Consider the following 20,069-nt stretch of genomic DNA (forward strand, 5'->3'; position numbering starts at 1 on the left):
GAGAGAGAGAGAGAGAGAGGTGGAGTGGCGGGGGTGTGGTTGTAGGGACAAACAGCAGTGATAGAAGCAGATCATCAAAAGATGTCAACAACAGTAGTACAAAAGAACACAGAGGTGTTGAAGTTGGTGATATTATCTAAACGAATGTGCTAATTAAGAATGGATGGTAGGGCACTCAAGGTATAGCTCTAGTGGGGGTGTTTTTTTTTTAAATAATGGAAATAGGTGGGAAAAGGAAAATCTTTATAATTTATTGGAAAAAAAAGGAAGGGGGAAACAGAAAGGGGGTGGGGATGGGGGAGGGAGTACACGACCTAAAGTTGTTGAATTCAATATTCAGTCCGGAAGGCTGTAAAGTGCCTAGTCGGAAGATGAGGTGTTGTTCCTCCAGTTTGCGTTGGGCTTCACTGGAACAATGCAGCAAGCCAAGGACAGACATGTGGGCAAGAGAGCAGGGTGGAGTGTTAAAATGGCAAGTGACAGGGAGGTTTGGGTCATTCTTGCGGACAGACCGCAGGTGTTCTGCAAAGTGGTCGCCCAGTTTACGTTTAGTCTCTCCAATGTAGAGGAGACCACATTGGGAGCAACGAATGCAGTAGACTAAGTTGGGGGAAATGCAAGTGAAATGCTGCTTCACTTGAAAGGAGTGTTTGGGTCCTTGGACGGTGAGGAGAGAGGAAGTGAAGGGGCAGGTGTTACATCTTTTGCGTGGGCATGGGGTGGTGCCATAGGAGGGGGTTGAGGAGTAGGGGGTGATGGAGGAGTGGACCAGGGTGTCCCGGAGGGAGCGATCCCTACGGAATGCCGATGGGGGGGTGAAGGGAAGATGTGTTTGGTGGTGGCATCATGCTGGAGTTGGCGGAAATGGCGGAGGATGATCCTTTGAATGCGGAGGCTAGTGGGGTGATAAGTGAGGACAAGGGGGACCCTATCATGTTTCTGGGAGGGAGGAGAAGGCGTGAGGGCGGATGCGCGGGAGATGGGCTGAACACGGTTGAGGGCCCTGTCAACGACCGTGGGTGGAAAACCTCGGTTAAGGAAGAAGGAGGACATGTCAGAGGAACTGTTTTTGAAGGTAGCATCATCGGAACAGATGCGACGGAGGCGAAGGAACTGAGAGAATGGGATGGAGTCCTTACAGGAAGCGGGGTGTGAGGAGCTGTAGTCGAGATAGCTGTGGGAGTCGGTGGGTTTGTAATGGATATTGGTGGACAGTCTATCACCAGAGATTGAGACAGAGAGGTCAAGGAAGGGAAGGGAAGTGTCAGAGATGGACCACATGAAAATGATGGAGGGGTGGAGATTGGAAGCAAAATTAATAAATTTTTCCAAGTCCCGACGAGAGCATGAAGCGGCACCGAAGTAATCATCGATGTACCGGAGAAAGAGTTGTGGAAGGGGGCCGGAGTAGGACTGGAACAAGGAATGTTCCACATACCCCATAAAGAGACAGGCATAGCTGGGGCCCATGCGGGTACCCATAGCCACACCTTTTATTTGGAGGAAGTGAGAGGAGTTGAAGGAGAAATTGTTCAGCATGAGAACAAGTTCAGCCAGACGGAGGAGAGTAGTGGTGGATGGGGATTGTTCGGGCCTCTGTTCGAGGAAGAAGCTAAGGGCTCTCAGACCATCCTGGTGGGGGTTGGAGGTGTAGAGGGATTGGACGTCCATGGTGAAGAGGAAGCGGTTGGGGCCAGGGAACTGGAAATTGTTGATGTGACGTAAGGTGTCAGAGGAATCACGGATGTAGGTGGGAAGGGACTGGACAAGGGGAGAGAGAAGGGAGTCAAGATAACGAGAAATGAGTTCTGTGGGGCAGGAGCAAGCTGAGACGATCGGTCTACCGGGGCAGTTCTGTTTGTGGATTTTGGGTAGGAGATAGAAGCGGGCCGTCCGAGGTTGGGCGACTATCAGGTTAGAAGCTGTGGGAGTGAGATCCCCTGAGATGAGGTCAGTGACAGTCCTGGAAACAATGGCTTGATGTTCAGTGGTGGGGTCATGGTCCAGGGAGAGGTAGGAGGAAGTGTCTGCGAGTTGACGCTCAGCCTCCGCAAGGTAGAGGTCAGTGCGCCAGACAACAACAGCACCACCCTTGTCAGCGGGTTTGATGACAATGTCAGGGTTGGACCTGAGAGAATGGAGTGCAGTAAGTTCAGAGAGAGACAGGTTAGAATGGGTGAGAGGAGCAGAGAAATTGAGACGACTAATGTCGCGCCGACAGTTCTCAATGAAAAGATCAAGAGAAGGTAAGAATCCAGAGGGAGGGGTCCAGGTGGAGGGAGAATATTGGAGATGGGTAAAAGGATCCGTTGAACTGGGAGAGGACTCCTGCCCAAAGAAGTGAGCCCGGAGACAAAGACAGCGGAAGAAGAGTTCAGCATCGTGCCGAGCCCGAAATTCATTGAGGTGAGGGCGTAAGGGTATGAAACTAAGTCCTTTGCTGAGCACTGAACGTTCAGCATCGGAGAGGGGAAGGTCAGGGGGTATAGTGAATACACGGCTGGGGCTGGGATTGGAAGATGGGGTGGGGACGGAGGGACAGGCAGGGGTGGAGGGTCCTAGATGGGTGTTGGTGTCGATGAGTTGTTGGAGCTTGCGTTCCTTAGCACTTGAGAGAAAGAGAAAAAGTTTCTTGTTGAGGCATCGGATGAGCCGAAGGATAAAATGAAACTGGGGGCGTGCGCAGCTTTGAAAAAGGGTACGGCGGTGCTGCTGGAGGGAGAGGTCGAGTGTGTTCATATGGCGGCGCATGGCACTGAGTGTGGATTTCAGAATGTGACGGGAACAGCAGTCCGAGAAACATTTTATGTCCCGGAGATACCTGTAATCCTGGGTGGGTTCGAAACATGAGGGGTGGAATTTCAGTTGAAATCCACGTGGGTTAAGTCGGAGATGGAGACAGTCACTGAGAAAGGAGATATGGCTGTGAAAGCGGGTTTTAGTAAACACCTTGTCAAACACCAGGAGGGAAATGGAAAGCAAGGAAGGTGAGCAGGGCAAAAGAGAGGAACGGAAATCTTGTCGCAGAAAAGAACAGAAGTTCTTCAAGGAGGTAGGCATTTCTTGAAGAGCAGTGGCAGTCAATTAAACACAGAGATAAAAACAAAAAAACTGCGGATGCTGGAAATCCAAAACAAAAACAAAAACAGAATTACCTGGAAAAACTCAGCAGGTCTGGCAGCATCGGCGGAGAAGAAAAGAGTTGACGTTTCGAGTCCTCATGACCCTTCGACAGAACTTGAGTTCGAGTCCAAGAAAGAGTTGAAATATAAGCTGGTTTAAGGTGTGTGTGTTGGGGGGCGGAGAGAGAGAGAGAGAGGTGGAGGGGGGTGGTGTGGTTGTAGGGACAAACAAGCAGTGACAGAAGCAGATCATCAAAAGATGTCAACAACAATAGTACAAAAGAACACATAGGTGTTAAAGTTAAAGTTGGTGATATTATCTAAACGAATGTGCTAATTAAGAATGGATGGTAGGGCACTCAAGTGGGGGTGTTTTTTTTTAAAAATAATGGAAATAGGTGGGAAAAGGAAAATCTTTATAATTTATTGGAAAAAAAAGGAAGGGGGAAACAGAAAGGGGGTGGGGATGGGGGAGGGAGCTCACGACCTAAAGTTGTTGAATTCAATATTCAGTCTGGAAGGCTGTAAAGTGCCTAGTCGGAAGATGAGGTGTTGTTCCTCCAGTTTGCGTTGGGCTTCACTGGAAAAATGCAGCAAGCCAAGGACAGATATGTGGGCAAGAGAGCAGGGTGGAGTGTTAAAATGGCAAGCGACAGGGAGGTTTGGGTCATTCTTGCGGACAGACCGCAGGTGTTCTGCAAAGCGGTCGCCCAGTTTACGTTTGGTCTCTCCAATGTAGAGGAGACCGCATTGGGAGCAACGAATGCAGTAGACTAAGTTGGGGAAATGCAAGTGAAACGCTGCTTCACTTGAAAGGAGTGTTTGGGTCCTTGGACGGTGAGGAGAGAGGAAGTGAAGGGGCAGGTGTTGCATCTTTTGCATGGGCATGGGGTGGTGCCATAGGAGGGGGTTGAGGAGTAGGGGGTGATGGAGGAGTGGACCAGGGTGTCCCGGAGGGAGCGATCCCTACGGAATGCCGATGGGGGGGTGAAAGGAAGATGTGTTTGGTGGTGGCATCATGCTGGAGTTGGCGGAAATGGCGGAGGATGATCCTTTGAATGCGGAGGCTGGTGGGGTGATAAGTGAGGACAAGGGGGACCCTATCATGTTTCTGGGAGGGAGGAGAAGGCGTGAGGGCGGATGCGCGGGAGATGGGCCGGACACAGTTGAGGGCCCTGTCAACGACCGTGGGTGGAAAACCTCGGTTAAGGAAGAAGGAACACATGTCAGAGGAACTGTTTTTGAAGGTAGCATCATCGGAACAGATGCGACGGAGGTGAAGGAACTGAGAGAATGGGATGGAGTCCTTACAGGAAGCGGGCTGTGAGGAGCTGTAGTCGAGATAGCTGTGGGAGTCGGTGGGTTTGTAATGGATATTGGTGGACAGTCTATCACCAGAGATTGAGACAGAGAGGTCAAGGAAGGGAAGGGAAGTGTCAGAGATGGACCACATGAAAATGATGGAGGGGTGGAGATTGGAAGCAAAATTAATAAATTTTTCCAAGTCCCGACGAGAGCATGAAGCGGCACCGAAGTAATCATCGATGTACCGGAGAAAGAGTTGTGGAAGGGGGCCGGAGTAGGACTGGAACAAGGAATGTTCCACATACCCCATAAAGAGACAGGCATAGCTGGGGCCCATGCGGGTACCCATAGCCACACCTTTTATTTGGAGGAAGTGAGAGGAGTTGAAGGAGAAATTGTTCAGCGTGAGAACAAGTTCAGCCAGACAGAGGAGAGTAGTGGTGGATAGGGATTGTTCGGGCCTCTATTCAAGGAAGAAGCTAAAGGCCCTCAGACCATCCTGGTGGGGGATGGAGGTGTAGAGGGATTGGACGTCCATGGTGAAGACGAAGCGGTTGGGGCCAGGGAACTGGAAATTGTTGATGTGACGTAAGGTGTCAGAGGAATCACGGATGTAGGTGGGAAGGGACTGGACAAGGGGAGAGAGAAGGGAGTCAAGATAACGAGAAATGAGTTCTGTGGGGCAGGAGCAAGCTGAGACGATCGGTCTACCGGGGCAGTTCTGTTTGTGGATTTTGGGTAGGAGATAGAAGCGGGCCGTCCGAGGTTGGGTGACTATCGGGTTGGAAGCTGTGGGAGTGAGATCCCCAGAGGATATGAGGTCAGTGACAGTCCTGGAAACAATGGCTTGATGTTCAGTGGTGGGGTCATGGTCCAGGGAGAGGTAGGAGGAAGTGTCTGCGAGTTGACGCTCAGCCTCTGCGAGGTAGAGGACAGTGCGCCAGACAACAGCACCACCCTTGTCAGCGGGTTTGATGACAATGTCAGGATTGGACCTGAGAGAATGGAGTGCAGTAAGTTCAGAGAGAGACAGGTTAGAATGGGTGAGAGGAACAGAGAAATTGAGACGACTAATGTCGCGCCAACAGTTCTCAATGAAAAGATCAAGAGAAGGTAAGAATCCAGAGGGAGGGGTCCAGGTGGAGGGAGAATATTGGAGATGGGTAAAAGGATCCGTTGAACTGGGAGAGGACTCCTGCCCAAAGAAGTGAGCCCGGAGACAAAGACGGCGGAAGAAGAGTTCAGCATCGTGCCGAGCCGGAAATTCATTGAGGTGAGGGCGTAAGGGTATGAAACTAAGTCCTTTGCTGAGCACTGAACGTTCAGCATCGGAGAGGGGAAGGTCAGGGGGTATAGTGAATACACGGCTGGGGTTGGGATTGGAAGAAAGGGTGGGGACGGAGGGACAGGCCGGGGTGGAGGGTCCTAGATGGGTGTTGGTGTCGATGAGTTGTTGCAGCTTTTAAAGGCTTATTAAGGCCGTTTAAATTCCAACTGACATAATTAACCTGAGCCGCCCGTCCAACTTTAAGGTTATCGGGCAGGTGAAGAGTCCAGGTGGGACGAGGTTTCAGGAAGGTCATAAAACATTAATAGAAATTTTTAATAAAATTCACAGGCATGTCCCAGCTCACGTGACACTGTCACATGAGGGGACGTGTCTTTAATTTTCTTCTTCCTTTATTAAAATTTAATAAAATCGAAGTCATCTCCCTGAGGCAGCTCCGAGCCTCAGGGAGATTTTTGCGTTCTTTCGCACGCACGTGTGAAAGAGTCCAGACTCCGACTCGGCCTACCCCCCCCCCCCCACCTCCACAACCCGACTCGACTACCCCCTCTCTCCACGCCAACACCCCCCCCCCCACCACCCAAGTAGCCCCCGACCAGACCTGACTACCCCTCCCGACCCACTAACCCATCCGCAACACCCAACTGTCCCTGACCCGACCTGAATAGCCCCTGACCTGACTACCCGTCCCAACCAGACCCAGCTACCCACCGACCCGCCTCAATCACCTGCCACCTCACCCACTTGCCACCCTCACACCTGCCAACCTGCCACCTCCCCAACTCTACTTACCCGATCCACTTACCTCACCCACCTACTCACCCCGCCCACCTTACACACTCACTCCTCGATCCACTCACCCATTTACCCACTCACTAACATTCACACTGGCAATTTAAACATACCATACGGCATATAATGTGTGTCGTCCCCCCACAATGCCAATCTACTGCGATGCCAATCTACTCCTTTCTCCATTCCACCCCCCCCATCTCTTGCAGGTTATTTGAAGATGCCGCAGTGAAGCTGAATCTCAACTCTCTGGTGGGATTTCTCAATCAGCTACGGAAGGCGTCACAAGCTCAGCTTTTTGACTCCATTACCGAGACCGTGGACTACTCTCTGGCGATGCCAGGTAACAGTCACCAGCTCTGCTGACCCGTCTGATGCTCCCTATAGTGAGGCTGCTGGGTTTATGCTCAGGTTCCCAATGTGGATTTTAGGGGAAATTGTCAGTGTTGGCCATTGGAAGCTCTGTAGGGCCCATGGGAATTTCTACATGTAAAATGACCAAAGTCCAGCTAGTTCATCTTCTTTCTGGGTAGTCACACAATGCAATGATGATGGAGTTGTTGACTAATCACAGGGACCGATCTTGATTGATGAGTTTACAACAGAGCCAGATGTAAGGGGTGGTATTTAATGAAGTCACAGGGGCCTCACTCACCATTTGGAGAACAATGAGAGGCCTGAATCCCCTCTTTTTGGGAAGGCCCACTGAATTAAGTACTAGCCTTCCCCCAGGATCAAGGACCCCCAAGGGCGGAAGTCCCGCCTGCCAGGAGCTGCTGGCTAATCAGAGGCCGGCAGCTCTTCGTTGCTCGGCAACGACATGCCACTGGGGAGGCCGTGGCTGGTGCCGGTACTACACCCAGCTGGGGGCCACGATCGTCGAGCGACCCAGGCACAGGTGAGTGATGGCGGAAGGCGGGTAGAGGGGTGGGGGTTGTAGGTAGGGGGAGAGGAGGGAAGGGTGGGTAGGGGGTTGGCTCTCAGTGGGCCCAACTTTCCAATGCCAGGTTCCTCGATCGGGCACTGAGTGCCTTCAGATGAAGGATCACCATGGAAACCCACGTGCAATCCTGCCAGGCTTTACTTCTCGGACTTAAACCGTGGCCCCATCTGCCCTCTCAGGTTAATGTGAAAGACCCCATGGCACCATTTTGAAGAAGAACAAGGGAGTTGCCAGGGCCAGCGAAGGAGTCAGTAGCAAGGGAGCGGAGTTTGGAATGGGGACCGAAAGCAATGGCATCAGTCTGCACGATGTTCAGTTGGAGGAAACTCCTGCTTATCCAGTACTGGATATTGGACGAGCAGCCTGTTAGTCTGGAAGCAGTGGAGGAGTTGAGAGAGCTGGCGGTGAGCTAGAGCTGGGCTGTCACCAGGGTGTGTGTGAAAACCAATGCTGTGCCTTCGGATGATGTCACTGAGGGAGAGCAGGTGGATGGCAAATGAGAGAGGGGCCAAGGATCGACCCTCGGGGACACCAGACATAACAGAGCAGAGAGCAAGAGGCGAGGCCATTACAAGTGATTCTCTGGCTCCGGTTAGATAGATAAAATGGAACCAGGTGAGAGGAGTTCCACTCAGCTGGATGACAGGAGAGACGTAGGAGGAAGATGGTGTAGTCAACCTTGCCCGAGGTTACCAACGGGTCAAAAAAGACGAGGAGGGAGAGTTCACTGCTGTCACAGTCACATAGGATGTAATTTATGACTTTGATAAGAGCAGTTAAACGGGTTTTTAATCCCTTCTGCTCTGATTCACAGGAGAGGCCCGGTCCACCCATGACCGGCGGAGCGCTCTTCACCTGTTCCGACTCGGCGATGTGATGCTACGAATTGTACGCAGCAGACATTGTCCCCTGTTGCACCTAATGAAGACCTGGAGTGTGGTGGGCCCTCACTTAGCAGAGGTAAGTGTTCGATTCCATTTTTAAAAAAAATTCCACTCTTGGATGCCAGCATTGCTGGGAACGCTGGCATTTATTAAACATCCCTGATGATGCACTGAGGGAGTGCTGTACTGAGGGACTGCTGCACTGAGGGAGTGCTGTACTGATGGAGTGCTGCACTGAGGGAGTGCTGTACTGAGGGAGTGGTGCATGAGGGAGTGCTGTACTGATGGAGTGCTGCACTGAGGGAGTGCTGCACTGAGGGAGTGCTGCACTGAGGGAATGCTGTACTGAGGGACTGCTGCACTGAGGGAGTGCTGTACTGATGGAGTGCTGCACTGAGGGAGTGCTGTACTGAGGGACTGCTGCACTGAGGGAGTGCTGTACTGTGGGAGTGCTGTACTGAGGGACTGCTGCACTGAGGGAGTGCTGTAATGAGGGAGTGCTGTACTGACGGAGTGCTGCACTGAGGGAGTGCTGTACTGAGGGAGTGCTGTACTGAGGGACTGCTGCACTGAGGGAGTGCTGTACTGAGGGAGTGCTGTACTGAGGGACTGCTGCACTGAGGGAGTGCTGTACTGAGGGAGTGCTGCACTGAGGGAGTGCTGCAATGAGGGAGTGCTGTACTGAGGGACTGCTGCACTGAGGGAGTGCTATACTGAGGGAGTGCTGTACTGAGGGAGTGCTGTACTGAGGGACTGCTGCACTGAGGGAGTGCTGTACTGATGGAGTGCTGTACTGAGGGAGTGCTACACTGAGGGAGTGCTGTACTGAGGGAGTCTGTACTGAGGGAGTGCTACACTGAGGGAGTGCTGTACTGAGGGAGTGCTGTACTGAGGGAGTGCTGTACTGATGGAGTGCTACACTGAGGGAGTGCTGCACTGAGGGAGTGCTGTACTGAGGGACTGCTGCACTGAGGGAGTGCTGTACTGATGGAGTGCTGCACTGAGGGAGTGCTGTACTGATGGAGTGCTACACTGAGGGAGTGCTGCACTGAGGGAGTGCTGTACTGAGGGACTGCTGCACTGAGGGAGTGCTGTACTGATAGAGTGCTACACTGAGGGAGTGCTGTACTGATGGAGTGCTACACTGATGGAGTGCTGCACTGAGGGAGTGCTGTACTGAGGGAGTGCTGTACTGAGGGAGTGCTGTACTGATGGAGTGCTGCACTGAGGGAGTGCTGCACTGAGGGAGTGCTGCACTGAGGGAGTGCTGTACTGATGGAGTGCTGCACTGAGGGAGTACTGTACTGATGGAGTGCTACACTGAGGGAGTGCTGTACTGATGGAGTGCTGCACTGAGGGAGCGCTGTACTGATGGAGTGCTGTACTGATGGAGTGCAGTACTGATGGAGTGCTACACTGAGGGAGTGCTGTACTGATGGAGTGCTACACTGAGGGAGTGCTGTACTGATGGAGTGCTACACTGAGGGAGTGCTGCACTGAGGGAGTGCTGTACTGATGGAGTGCTGTACTGAGGAGGTGCTGTACTGATGGAGTGCTGTACTGATGGAGTGCTACACTGAGGGAGTGCTGTACTGATGGAGTGCTGTACTGATGGAGCGCTGCACTGAGGGAGTGCTGTACTGATGGAGTGCTACACTGAGGGAGTGCTGCACTGAGGGAGTGCTGTACTGAGGGAGTGCTGTACTGATGGAGTGCTACACTGAGGGAGTGCTGTACTGAGGGAGTGCTGTACTGATGGAGTGCTACACTGAGGGAGTGCTGTACTGATGGAGTGCTGTACTGATGGAGTGCTGTACTGAGGGAGTGCTGTACTGAGGGAGTGCTGCACTGAGGGAGTGCTGTACTGATGGAGTGCTGTACTGATGGAGTGCTACACTGAGGGAGTGCTGTACTGAGGGAGTGCTGCACTGAGGGAGTGCTGTACTGATGGAGTGCTACACTGAGGGAGTGCTGTACTGATGGAGTGCTACACTGGGGGAGTGCTGTACTGATGGAGTGCTACACTGAGGGAGTGCTGTATTGAGGGAGTGCTGTACTGATGGAGTGCTGTACTGATGGAGTGCTACACTGAGGGAGTGCTGTACTGATGGAGTGCTACACTGAGGGAGTGCTGTACTGAGGGAGTGCTGTACTGATGGAGTGCTGCACTGAGGGAGTGCTGTACTGATGGAGTGCTACACTGAGGGAGTGCTGTACTGATGGAGTGCTACACTGAGGGACTGCTGTACTGATGGAGTGCTGCACTGAGGGAGTGCTGTACTGATGGAGTGCTACACTGAGGAGGTGCTGTACTGATGGAGTGCTGTACTGATGGAGCGCTACACTGAGGGAGTGCTGCACTGAGGGAGTGCTGTACTGAGGGAGTGCTGTACTGAGGGGGTGCTGTACTGATAGAGTGCTGTACTGATGGAGTGCTGCACTGAGGGAGTGCTGTATTGATGGAGTGCTGTACTGATGGAGTGCTGCACTGAGGGAGTGCTGTACTGATGGAATGCTACACTGAGGGAGTGCTGCATTGAGGGAGTGCTGTACTGATGGAGTGCTACACTGAGAGAGTGCTGTACTGAGGGAGTGCTACACTGAGGGAGTGCTGTACTGAGGGAGTGCTACACTGAGGGAGTGCTGTACTGATGGAGTGCTACACTGAGGGAGTGCTGCACTGAGGGAGTGCTGTACTGATGGAGTGCTGTACTGAGGAGGTGCTGTACTGATGGAGTGCTGTACTGATGGAGTGCTACACTGAGGGAGTGCTGTACTGATGGAGTGCTACACTGAGGGAGTGCTGCACTGAGGGAGTGCTGTACTGAGGGAGTGCTGTACTGATGGAGTGCTACACTGAGGGAGTGCTGTACTGATGGAGTGCTGTACTGATGGAGTGCTACACTGAGGGAGTGCTGTTCTGATGGAGTGCTGTTCTGATGGAGTGCTGTACTGATGGAGTGCTGTACTGAGGGAGTGCTGTACTGATCGAGTGCTGCAGTGAGGGAGTGCTGTACTGATGGAGTACTGTACTGATGGAGTGCTACACTGAGGGAGTGCTGTACTGAGGGAGTGCTGCACTGAGGGAGTGCTGTACTGATGGAGTGCTACACTGAGGGAGTGCTGTACTGATGGAGTGCTACACTGGGGGAGTGCTGTACTGATGGAGTGCTACACTGAGGGAGTGCTGTATTGAGGGAGTGCTGTACTGATGGAGTGCTGTACTGATGGAGTGCTACACTGAGGGAGTGCTGTACTGATGGAGTGCTACACTGAGGGAGTGCTGTACTGATGGAGTGCTACACTGAGGGACTGCTGTACTGATGGAGTGCTGCACTGAGGGAGTGCTGTACTGATGGAGTGCTACACTGAGGAAGTGCTGTACTGATGGAGTGCTGTACTGATGGAGTGCTACACTGAGGGAGTGCTGCACTGAGGGAGTGCTGTACTGAGGGAGTGCTGTACTGAGGGGGTGCTGTACTGATGGAGTGCTGTACTGATGGAGTGCTGCACTGAGGGAGTGCTGCACTGAGGGAGTGCTGTACTGAGGGAGTGCTGTACTGATGGAGTGCTACACTGAGGGAGTGCTGTACTGAGGGAGTGCTGTACTGATGGAGTGCTACACTGAGGGAGTGCTGTACTGATGGAGTGCTGTACTGAGTGAGTGCTGTACTGAGGGAGTGCTGCACTGAGGGAGTGCTGTACTGATGGAGTACTGTACTGATGGAGTGCTACACTGAGGGAGTGCTGCACTGAGGGAGTGCTGCACTGAGGGAGTGCTGTACTGATGGAGTGCTACACTGAGGGAGTGCTGTACTGATGGAATGCTACACTGGGGGAGTGCTGTACTGATGGAGTGCTACACTGAGGGAGTGCTGTATTGAGGGAGTGCTGTACTGATGGAGTGCTGTACTGATGGAGTGCTACACTGAGGGAGTGCTGTACTGATGGAGTGCTACACTGAGGGACTGCTGTACTGATGGAGTGCTGCACTGAGGGAGTGCTGTACTGATGGAGTGCTACACTGAGGAGGTGCTGTACTGATGGAGTGCTGTACTGATGGAGCGCTACACTGAGGGAGTGCTGCACTGAGGGAGTGCTGTACTGAGGGAGTGCTGTACTGAGGGGGTGCTGTACTGATAGAGTGCTGTACTGATGGAGTGCTGCACTGAGGGAGTGCTGTATTGATGGAGTGCTGTACTGATGGAGTGCTGCACTGAGGGAGTGCTGTACTGATGGAATGCTACACTGAGGGAGTGCTGCATTGAGGGAGTGCTGTACTGATGGAGTGCTACACTGAGAGAGTGCTGTACTGAGGGAGTGCTACACTGAGGGAGTGCTGTACTGAGGGAGTGCTACACTGAGGGAGTGCTGTACTGATGGAGTGCTACACTGAGGGAGTGCTGCACTGAGGGAGTGCTGTACTGATGGAGTGCTGTACTGAGGAGGTGCTGTACTGATGGAGTGCTGTACTGATGGAGTGCTACACTGAGGGAGTGCTGTACTGATGGAGTGCTACACTGAGGGAGTGCTGCACTGAGGGAGTGCTGTACTGAGGGAGTGCTGTACTGATGGAGTGCTACACTGAGGGAGTGCTGTACTGATGGAGTGCTGTACTGATGGAGTGCTACACTGAGGGAGTGCTGTTCTGATGGAGTGCTGTTCTGATGGAGTGCTGTACTGATGGAGTGCTGTACTGAGGGAGTGCTGTACTGATCGAGTGCTGCAGTGAGGGAGTGCTGTACTGATGGAGTACTGTACTGATGGAGTGCTACACTGAGGGAGTGCTGTACTGAGGGAGTGCTGCACTGAGGGAGTGCTGTACTGATGGAGTGCTACACTGAGGGAGTGCTGTACTGATGGAGTGCTACACTGGGGGAGTGCTGTACTGATGGAGTGCTACACTGAGGGAGTGCTGTATTGAGGGAGTGCTGTACTGATGGAGTGCTGTACTGATGGAGTGCTACACTGAGGGAGTGCTGTACTGATGGAGTGCTACACTGAGGGAGTGCTGTACTGATGGAGTGCTACACTGAGGGACTGCTGTACTGATGGAGTGCTGCACTGAGGGAGTGCTGTACTGATGGAGTGCTACACTGAGGAAGTGCTGTACTGATGGAGTGCTGTACTGATGGAGTGCTACACTGAGGGAGTGCTGCACTGAGGGAGTGCTGTACTGAGGGAGTGCTGTACTGAGGGGGTGCTGTACTGATGGAGTGCTGTACTGATGGAGTGCTGCACTGAGGGAGTGCTGCACTGAGGGAGTGCTGTACTGAGGGAGTGCTGTACTGATGGAGTGCTACACTGAGGGAGTGCTGTACTGAGGGAGTGCTGTACTGATGGAGTGCTACACTGAGGGAGTGCTGTACTGATGGAGTGCTGTACTGAGTGAGTGCTGTACTGAGGGAGTGCTGCACTGAGGGAGTGCTGTACTGATGGAGTACTGTACTGATGGAGTGCTACACTGAGGGAGTGCTGCACTGAGGGAGTGCTGCACTGAGGGAGTGCTGTACTGATGGAGTGCTACACTGAGGGAGTGCTGTACTGATGGAATGCTACACTGGGGGAGTGCTGTACTGATGGAGTGCTACACTGAGGGAGTGCTGTATTGAGGGAGTGCTGTACTGATGGAGTGCTGTACTGATGGAGTGCTACACTGAGGGAGTGCTGTACTGATGGAGTGCTACACTGAGGGAGTGCTGTACTGATGGAGTGCTACACTGAGGGACTGCTGTACTGATGGAGTGCTGCACTGAGGGAGTGCTGTACTGATGGAGTGCTACACTGAGGAAGTGCTGTACTGATGGAGTGCTGTACTGATGGAGTGCTACACTGAGGGAGTGCTGCACTGAGGGAGTGCTGTACTGAGGGAGTGCTGTACTGAGGGGGTGCTGTACTGATGGAGTGCTGTACTGATGGAGTGCTGCACTGAGGGAGTGCTGTACTGAGGGAGTGCTGCACTGAGGGAGTGCTGTACTGATGGAGTGCTACACTGAGGGAGTGCTGTACTGAGGGAGTGCTGTACTGATGGAGTGCTACACTGAGGGAGTGCTGTACTGATGGTGTGCTACACTGAGGGAGTGCTACACTGTGGGAGTGCTGTACTGAGGGAGCGCTGCACTGAGGGAGTGCTGTACTGATGGAGTGCTACACTGAGGGAGTGCTGTACTGATGGAGTGCTACACTGGGGGAGTGCTGTACTGATGGAGTGCTACACTGTGGGAGTGCTGTACTGATGGAGTGCTGTACTGATGGAGTGCTACACTGAGGGAGTGCTGTACTGATGGAGTGCTACACTGAGGGAGTGCTGCACTGAGGGAGTGCTGTACTGAGGGAGTGCTGTACTGAGGGAGTGCTGTACTGATGGAGTGCTACACTGAGGGAGTGCTGCACTGAGGGAGTGCTGCACTGATGGAGTGCTACACTGAGGGAGTGCTGTATTGATGGAGTGCTGTACTGATGGAGTGCTGCACTGAGGGAGTGCTGTACTGATGGAATGCTACACTGAGGGAGTGCTGCATTGAGGGAGTGCTGTACTGATGGAGTGCTACACTGAGGGAGTGCTGTACTGAGGGAGTGCTACATTGAGGGAGTGCTGTACTGAGGGAGTGCTGCAGTGAGGGAGTGCTGTACTGATGGAGTGCTGCACTGAGGGAGTGCTGTACTGATGGAGTGCTACACTGAGGGAGTGCTTCACTGAGGGAGTGCTGTACTGAGGGAGTGCTGTACTGAGGGAGTGCTGTACTGATGGAGTGCTACACTGAGGGAGTGCTGCACTGAGGAAGTGCTGTACTGATGGAGTGCTGCACTGAGGGAGTGCTGTATGAGGGAGTGGTGTACTGAGGGAGTGCTACACTGAGGGAGTGCTGTACTGAGGGAGTGCTGTACTGAGGGAGTGCTGCACTGAGGGAGTGCTGTACTGAGGGAGTGCTGTACTGATGGAGTGCTACACTGAGGGAGTGCTGCACTGAGGGAGTGCTGTACTGACGGAGTGCTGTACTGATGGAGTGCTACACTGAGGGACTGCTGTACTGAGGGAGGGCTGTACTGATGGAGTGATACACTGAGGGAGTGCTGCACTGATGGAGTACTACACTGAAGGAGTGCTGTACTGATGGAGTGCTACACTGAGGGAGTGCTGTACTGAGGGAGTGCTGTACTGATGGAGTGCTACACTGAGGGAGTGCTGTACTGATGGAGTGCTACACTGAGGGAGTGCTGTACTGAGGCAGTGCTGTACAGATGGAGTGCTGCACTGAGGGAGTGCTGTACGGATGGAGTGCTACACTGAGGGAGTGCTGTACTGATGGAGTGCTACACTGAGGGAGTGCTGTACTGAGGGAGTGCTGTACTGATGGAGTGCTACACTGAGGGAGCGCTGTACTGATGGAGTGCTACCTGATGGAGTGCTGTACTGAGGGAGTGCTGTACTGATGGAGTGCTGAACTGAGGGAGTGCTGTACTGATGGAGTGCTACACTGAGGGAGTGCTGTACTGATGGAGTGCTACACTGAGGGAGTGCTGTACTGAGGGAGTGCTGTACTGATGGAGTGCTGCACTGAGGGAGTGCTGTACTGATGGATTGCAACACTGAGGGAGTGCTGTACTGATGGAGTGCTACACTGAGGGACTGCTGTACTGATGGAGTGCTGCACTGAGGGAGTGCTGTACGGATGGAGTGCTGCACTGAGGAAGTGCTGTACTGATGGAGTGCTGTACTGATGGAGTGCTACACTGAGGGAGTGCTGCACTGAGGGAGTGCTGCACTGAGGGAGTGCTGTACTGAGGGAGTGCTGTACTGAGCGAGTGCTGTACTGAGGGAGTGCTGTACTGAGGGAGTGCTGTACTGAGGGGGTGCTGTACTGCTGGAGCGCTGTACTGATGGAGTGCTGCACTGAGGGAGTGCTGTACTGATGGAGTGCTACACTGAGGGAGTGCTGCATTGATGGAGTGCTACACTGAGGGAGTGCTGTTCTGAGTGAGTGCTGCACTGAGGGAGTGCTGTACTGATGGAGTGCTACACTGAGGGAGTGCTGTATTGATGGAGTGCTGTACTGATGGAGTGCTGCACTGAGGGAGTGATGCACTGATGGAATGCTACACTGAAGGAGTGCTGCATTGAGGGAGTGCTGTACTGATGGAGTGCTACACTGACTGAGTGCTGTACTGAGGGAGTGCTACGCTGAGGGAGTGCTCTACTGAGGGAGTGCTGCACTGAGGGAGTGCTGTACTGATGGGGTGCTGCACTGAGGGAGTGCTGTACTGATGGAGTGCTACACTGAGGGAGTGCTGCATTGAGGGAGTGCTGTACTGAGGGAGGGCTGTACTGAGGGAGTGCTGTACTGATGGAGTGCTACACTGAGGGAGTGCTGCACTGAGGGAGTGCTGTACTGATGGAGTGCTGCACTGAGGGAGTGCTGTATGAGGGAGTGCTGTACTGAGGGAGTGCTACACTGAGGGAGTGCTGCACTGAGGGAGTGCTGTACTGAGGGAGTGCTGTACTGATGGAGTGCTACACTGAGGGAGTGCTGCACTGAGGGAGTGCTGTACTGAGGGAGTGCTGTACTGATGGAGTGCTACACTGTGGTAGTGCTGTACTGAGGGAGGGCTGTACTGATGGAGTGCCACACTGAGGGAGTGCTGTACTGATGGAGTGCTACACTGAGCGAGTGCTGTACTGAGGGAGTGCTGTACTGATGGAGTGCTACACTGAGAGAGTGCTGTAGTGAGGGAGTGCTGTACTGATGGAGTCCTACATTGAAGGAGTGCAGTACTGAGGGAGTGCTGCACTGAGGGAGTGCTGTACTGATGGAGTGCTACACTGAGGGAGTGCTGTATTGATGGAGTGCTGTACTGATGGAGTGCTGCACTGAGGGAGTGCTGTACTGATGGAATGCTGTACTGATGGACTGCTACACTGAGTGAGTGCTGTACTGAGGGAGTGCTACACTGAGGGAGTGCTGTACTGAGGGAGTGCTGCACTGAGGGAGTGCTGTTCTGATGGAGTGCTGCACTGAGGGAGTGCTGTACTGATGGAGTGCTACACTGACGGAGTGCTGCACTGAGGGAGTGCTGTACTGAGGGAGTGCTGTACTGAGGGAGTGCTGTACTGATGGAGTGCTACACTGAGGGAATGCTGCACTGAGGGAGTGCTGTACTGATGGAGTGCTGCACTGAGGGAGTGCTACACTGAAGGAGTGCTGTACTGAGGGAGTGCTGTACTGATGGAGTGCTGCACTGAGGGAGTGCTGTATGAGGGAGTGCTGTAGTGAGGGAGTGCTACACTGAGGGAGTGCTGTACTGAGGGAGTGCTGCACTGAGGGAGTGCTGTACTGAGGGAGTGCTGTACTGATGGAGTGCTACACTGAGGGAGTGCTGCACTGAGGGAGTGCTGTACTGAGGGAGTGCTGTACTGATGTAGTGCTACACTGAGGGAGTGCTGTACTGAGGGAGGGCTGTACTGATGGAGTGATACACTGAGGGAGTGCTGTACTGATGGAGTGCTACACTGAGGGAGTGCTGTACTGATGGAGTGCTACACTGAGGGAGTGCTGTACTGGGGGAGTGCTGTTCTGATGTAGTGCTACACTGAGAGAGTGCTGTAGTGAGGGAGTGCTGTACTGATGGAGTGCTACATTGAGGTAGTGCAGTACTGAGGGAGTGCTGCACTGAGGGAGTGCTGTACTGAGGGAGTGCTGTGCTGAGGGATTGCTGTCGTGGGGGAGAGCTGTACTGGTGGAGTGTTACATTGAGCGAGTGCTGTACTGATGGAGTGCTACACTGAGGGAATGCTGTACTGAGGGAGTGCTGTACTGATGGAGTGCTACACTGAGAGAGTGCTGTAGTGAGGGAGTGCTGTACTGATGGAGTGCTACACTGAGGGAGTGCTGTAATGAGGTAGTGCTGTACTGATGGAGTGCTACACTGAGGGAGTGCTGTACTGAGGGAGTGGTGCACTGAGGGAGTGCTGTACTGATGGAGTGCTACACTGAGGTAGTGCTGTACTGATGGAGTGCTACACTGAGGGAGTGCTGTACTGATGGAGTGCTACACTGAGGGAGTGCTGTACTGAGGGAGTGCTGCACTGAGGGAGTGCTGCACTGAGGGAGTGCTGTACTGAGGGAGAGCTATACTGAGGGAGTGCTGCACTGAGGGAGTGCTGTACTGAGGGAGTGCTGGACTGAGGGAGTGCTGTACTGAGGGAGTGCTGTAGTGAGGGAGTGCTGTACTGATGGAGTGCTGTAGTGGGGGAGTGCTGTACTGCTGGAGTGCTACATTCAGGGAGTGCTGTACTGATGGTGTGCTACACTGAGGGAGTGCTACACTGAGGGAGTGCTGTACTGAGGGAGTGCTGCACTGAGGGAGTGCTGTACTGAGGGAGTGCTGTACTGAGGGACAGCTGTACTGAGGGAGTGCTGCACTGAGGGAGTGCTGTACTGAGGGAGTGCTGTACTGATGGAGTGCTGCACTGAGGGAGTGCTGTACTGAGGGAGTGCTGCACCGATGGAGTGCTGTAGTGGGGGAGTGCTGTACTGATGGAGTGCTACATTGAGGGAGTGCTGTACTGATGGAGTGCTACACTGAGGGAGTGCTGCACTGAGGGAGTGCTACACTGATGGAGTGCTGCACTGAAGGAGTGCTGCACTGGTGGAGTGCTACACTGATGGAGTGCTGCACTGAGGGAGTGCTGTACTGAGGGAATGCTGTACTGATGGAGTGCTACATGGAGGGCGTGCTGTACTGAGGGAGTGCTACACTGATGGAGTGCTGCACTGACGGAGTGCTACACTGAGGGAGTGCTGCACTGAGGGAGTGCTGTACTGAGGGAGCGCTGTACTGAGGGAGTTCTGCACTGAGGGAGTGCAGTACTGATGGAGTGCTGTACTGAGCGAGTGCTGCACTGAGGGAGTGCTGTACTGAGGGAGTGCTACACTGAGGGAGTGCTGTACTGAGGGAGTGCTTCACTGAGGGAGTGCTGTACTGATGGATTGCTGCACTGAGGGAGTGCTGTACTGATGGAGTGCTACACTGAGAGAGTGCTGTAGTGAGGGAGTGCTGTACTGATGGAGTCCTACATTGAGGGAGTGCAGTACTGAGGGAGTGCTGCACTGAGGGAGTGCTGTACTGATGGAGTGCTACACTGAGGGAGTGCTGTATTGATGGAGTGCTGTACTGATGGAGTGCTGCACTGAGGGAGTGCTGTACTGATGGAATGCTGTACTGATGGACTGCTACACTGAGTGAGTGCTGTACTGAGGGAGTGCTACACTGAGGGAGTGCTGTCCTGAGGGAGTGCTGCACTGAGGGAGTGCTGTTCTGATGGAGTGCTGCACTGAGGGAGTGCTGTACTGATGGAGTGCTACACTGACGGAGTGCTGCACTGAGGGAGTGCTGTACTGAGGGAGTGCTGTACTGAGGGAGTGCTGTACTGATGGAGTGCTACACTGAGGGAATGCTGCACTGAGGGAGTGCTGTACTGATGGAGTGCTGCACTGAGGGAGTGCTGTATGAGGGAGTGCTGTACTGAGGGAGTGCTACACTGAGGGAGTGCTGTACTGAGGGAGTGCTGTACTGATGGAGTGCTGCACTGAGGGAGTGCTGGATGAGGGAGTGCTGTAGTGAGGGAGTGCTACACTGAGGGAGTGCTGTACTGAGGGAGTGCTGCACTGAGGGAGTGCTGTACTGAGGGAGTGCTGTACTGATGGAGTGCTACACTGAGGGAGTGCTGCACTGAG

The 20,069-nt window shown here is 53.5% G+C and overlaps 1 protein-coding gene across 3 annotated transcripts in view; it reads left to right on the forward strand.

The window, feature by feature from the left end:
- Positions 1–20,069, forward strand: part of arfgef3 (ARFGEF family member 3) — a 265,336-nt gene that overhangs the window by 118,060 nt on the left and 127,207 nt on the right. For all 3 annotated transcript variants that reach the window (XM_041173954.1, XM_041173969.1, XM_041173960.1), the window contains exons 20-21: positions 6,717–6,850; positions 8,265–8,410. In XM_041173954.1, coding sequence (XP_041029888.1) covers positions 6,717–6,850; positions 8,265–8,410 — 280 coding nt within the window. The remainder of the gene's footprint in view (positions 1–6,716; positions 6,851–8,264; positions 8,411–20,069) is intronic.

This window comes from Carcharodon carcharias, chromosome 2, assembly GCF_017639515.1.
Source record: "Carcharodon carcharias isolate sCarCar2 chromosome 2, sCarCar2.pri, whole genome shotgun sequence".
Classification (NCBI taxonomy): Eukaryota; Metazoa; Chordata; class Chondrichthyes; order Lamniformes; family Lamnidae; genus Carcharodon; species Carcharodon carcharias.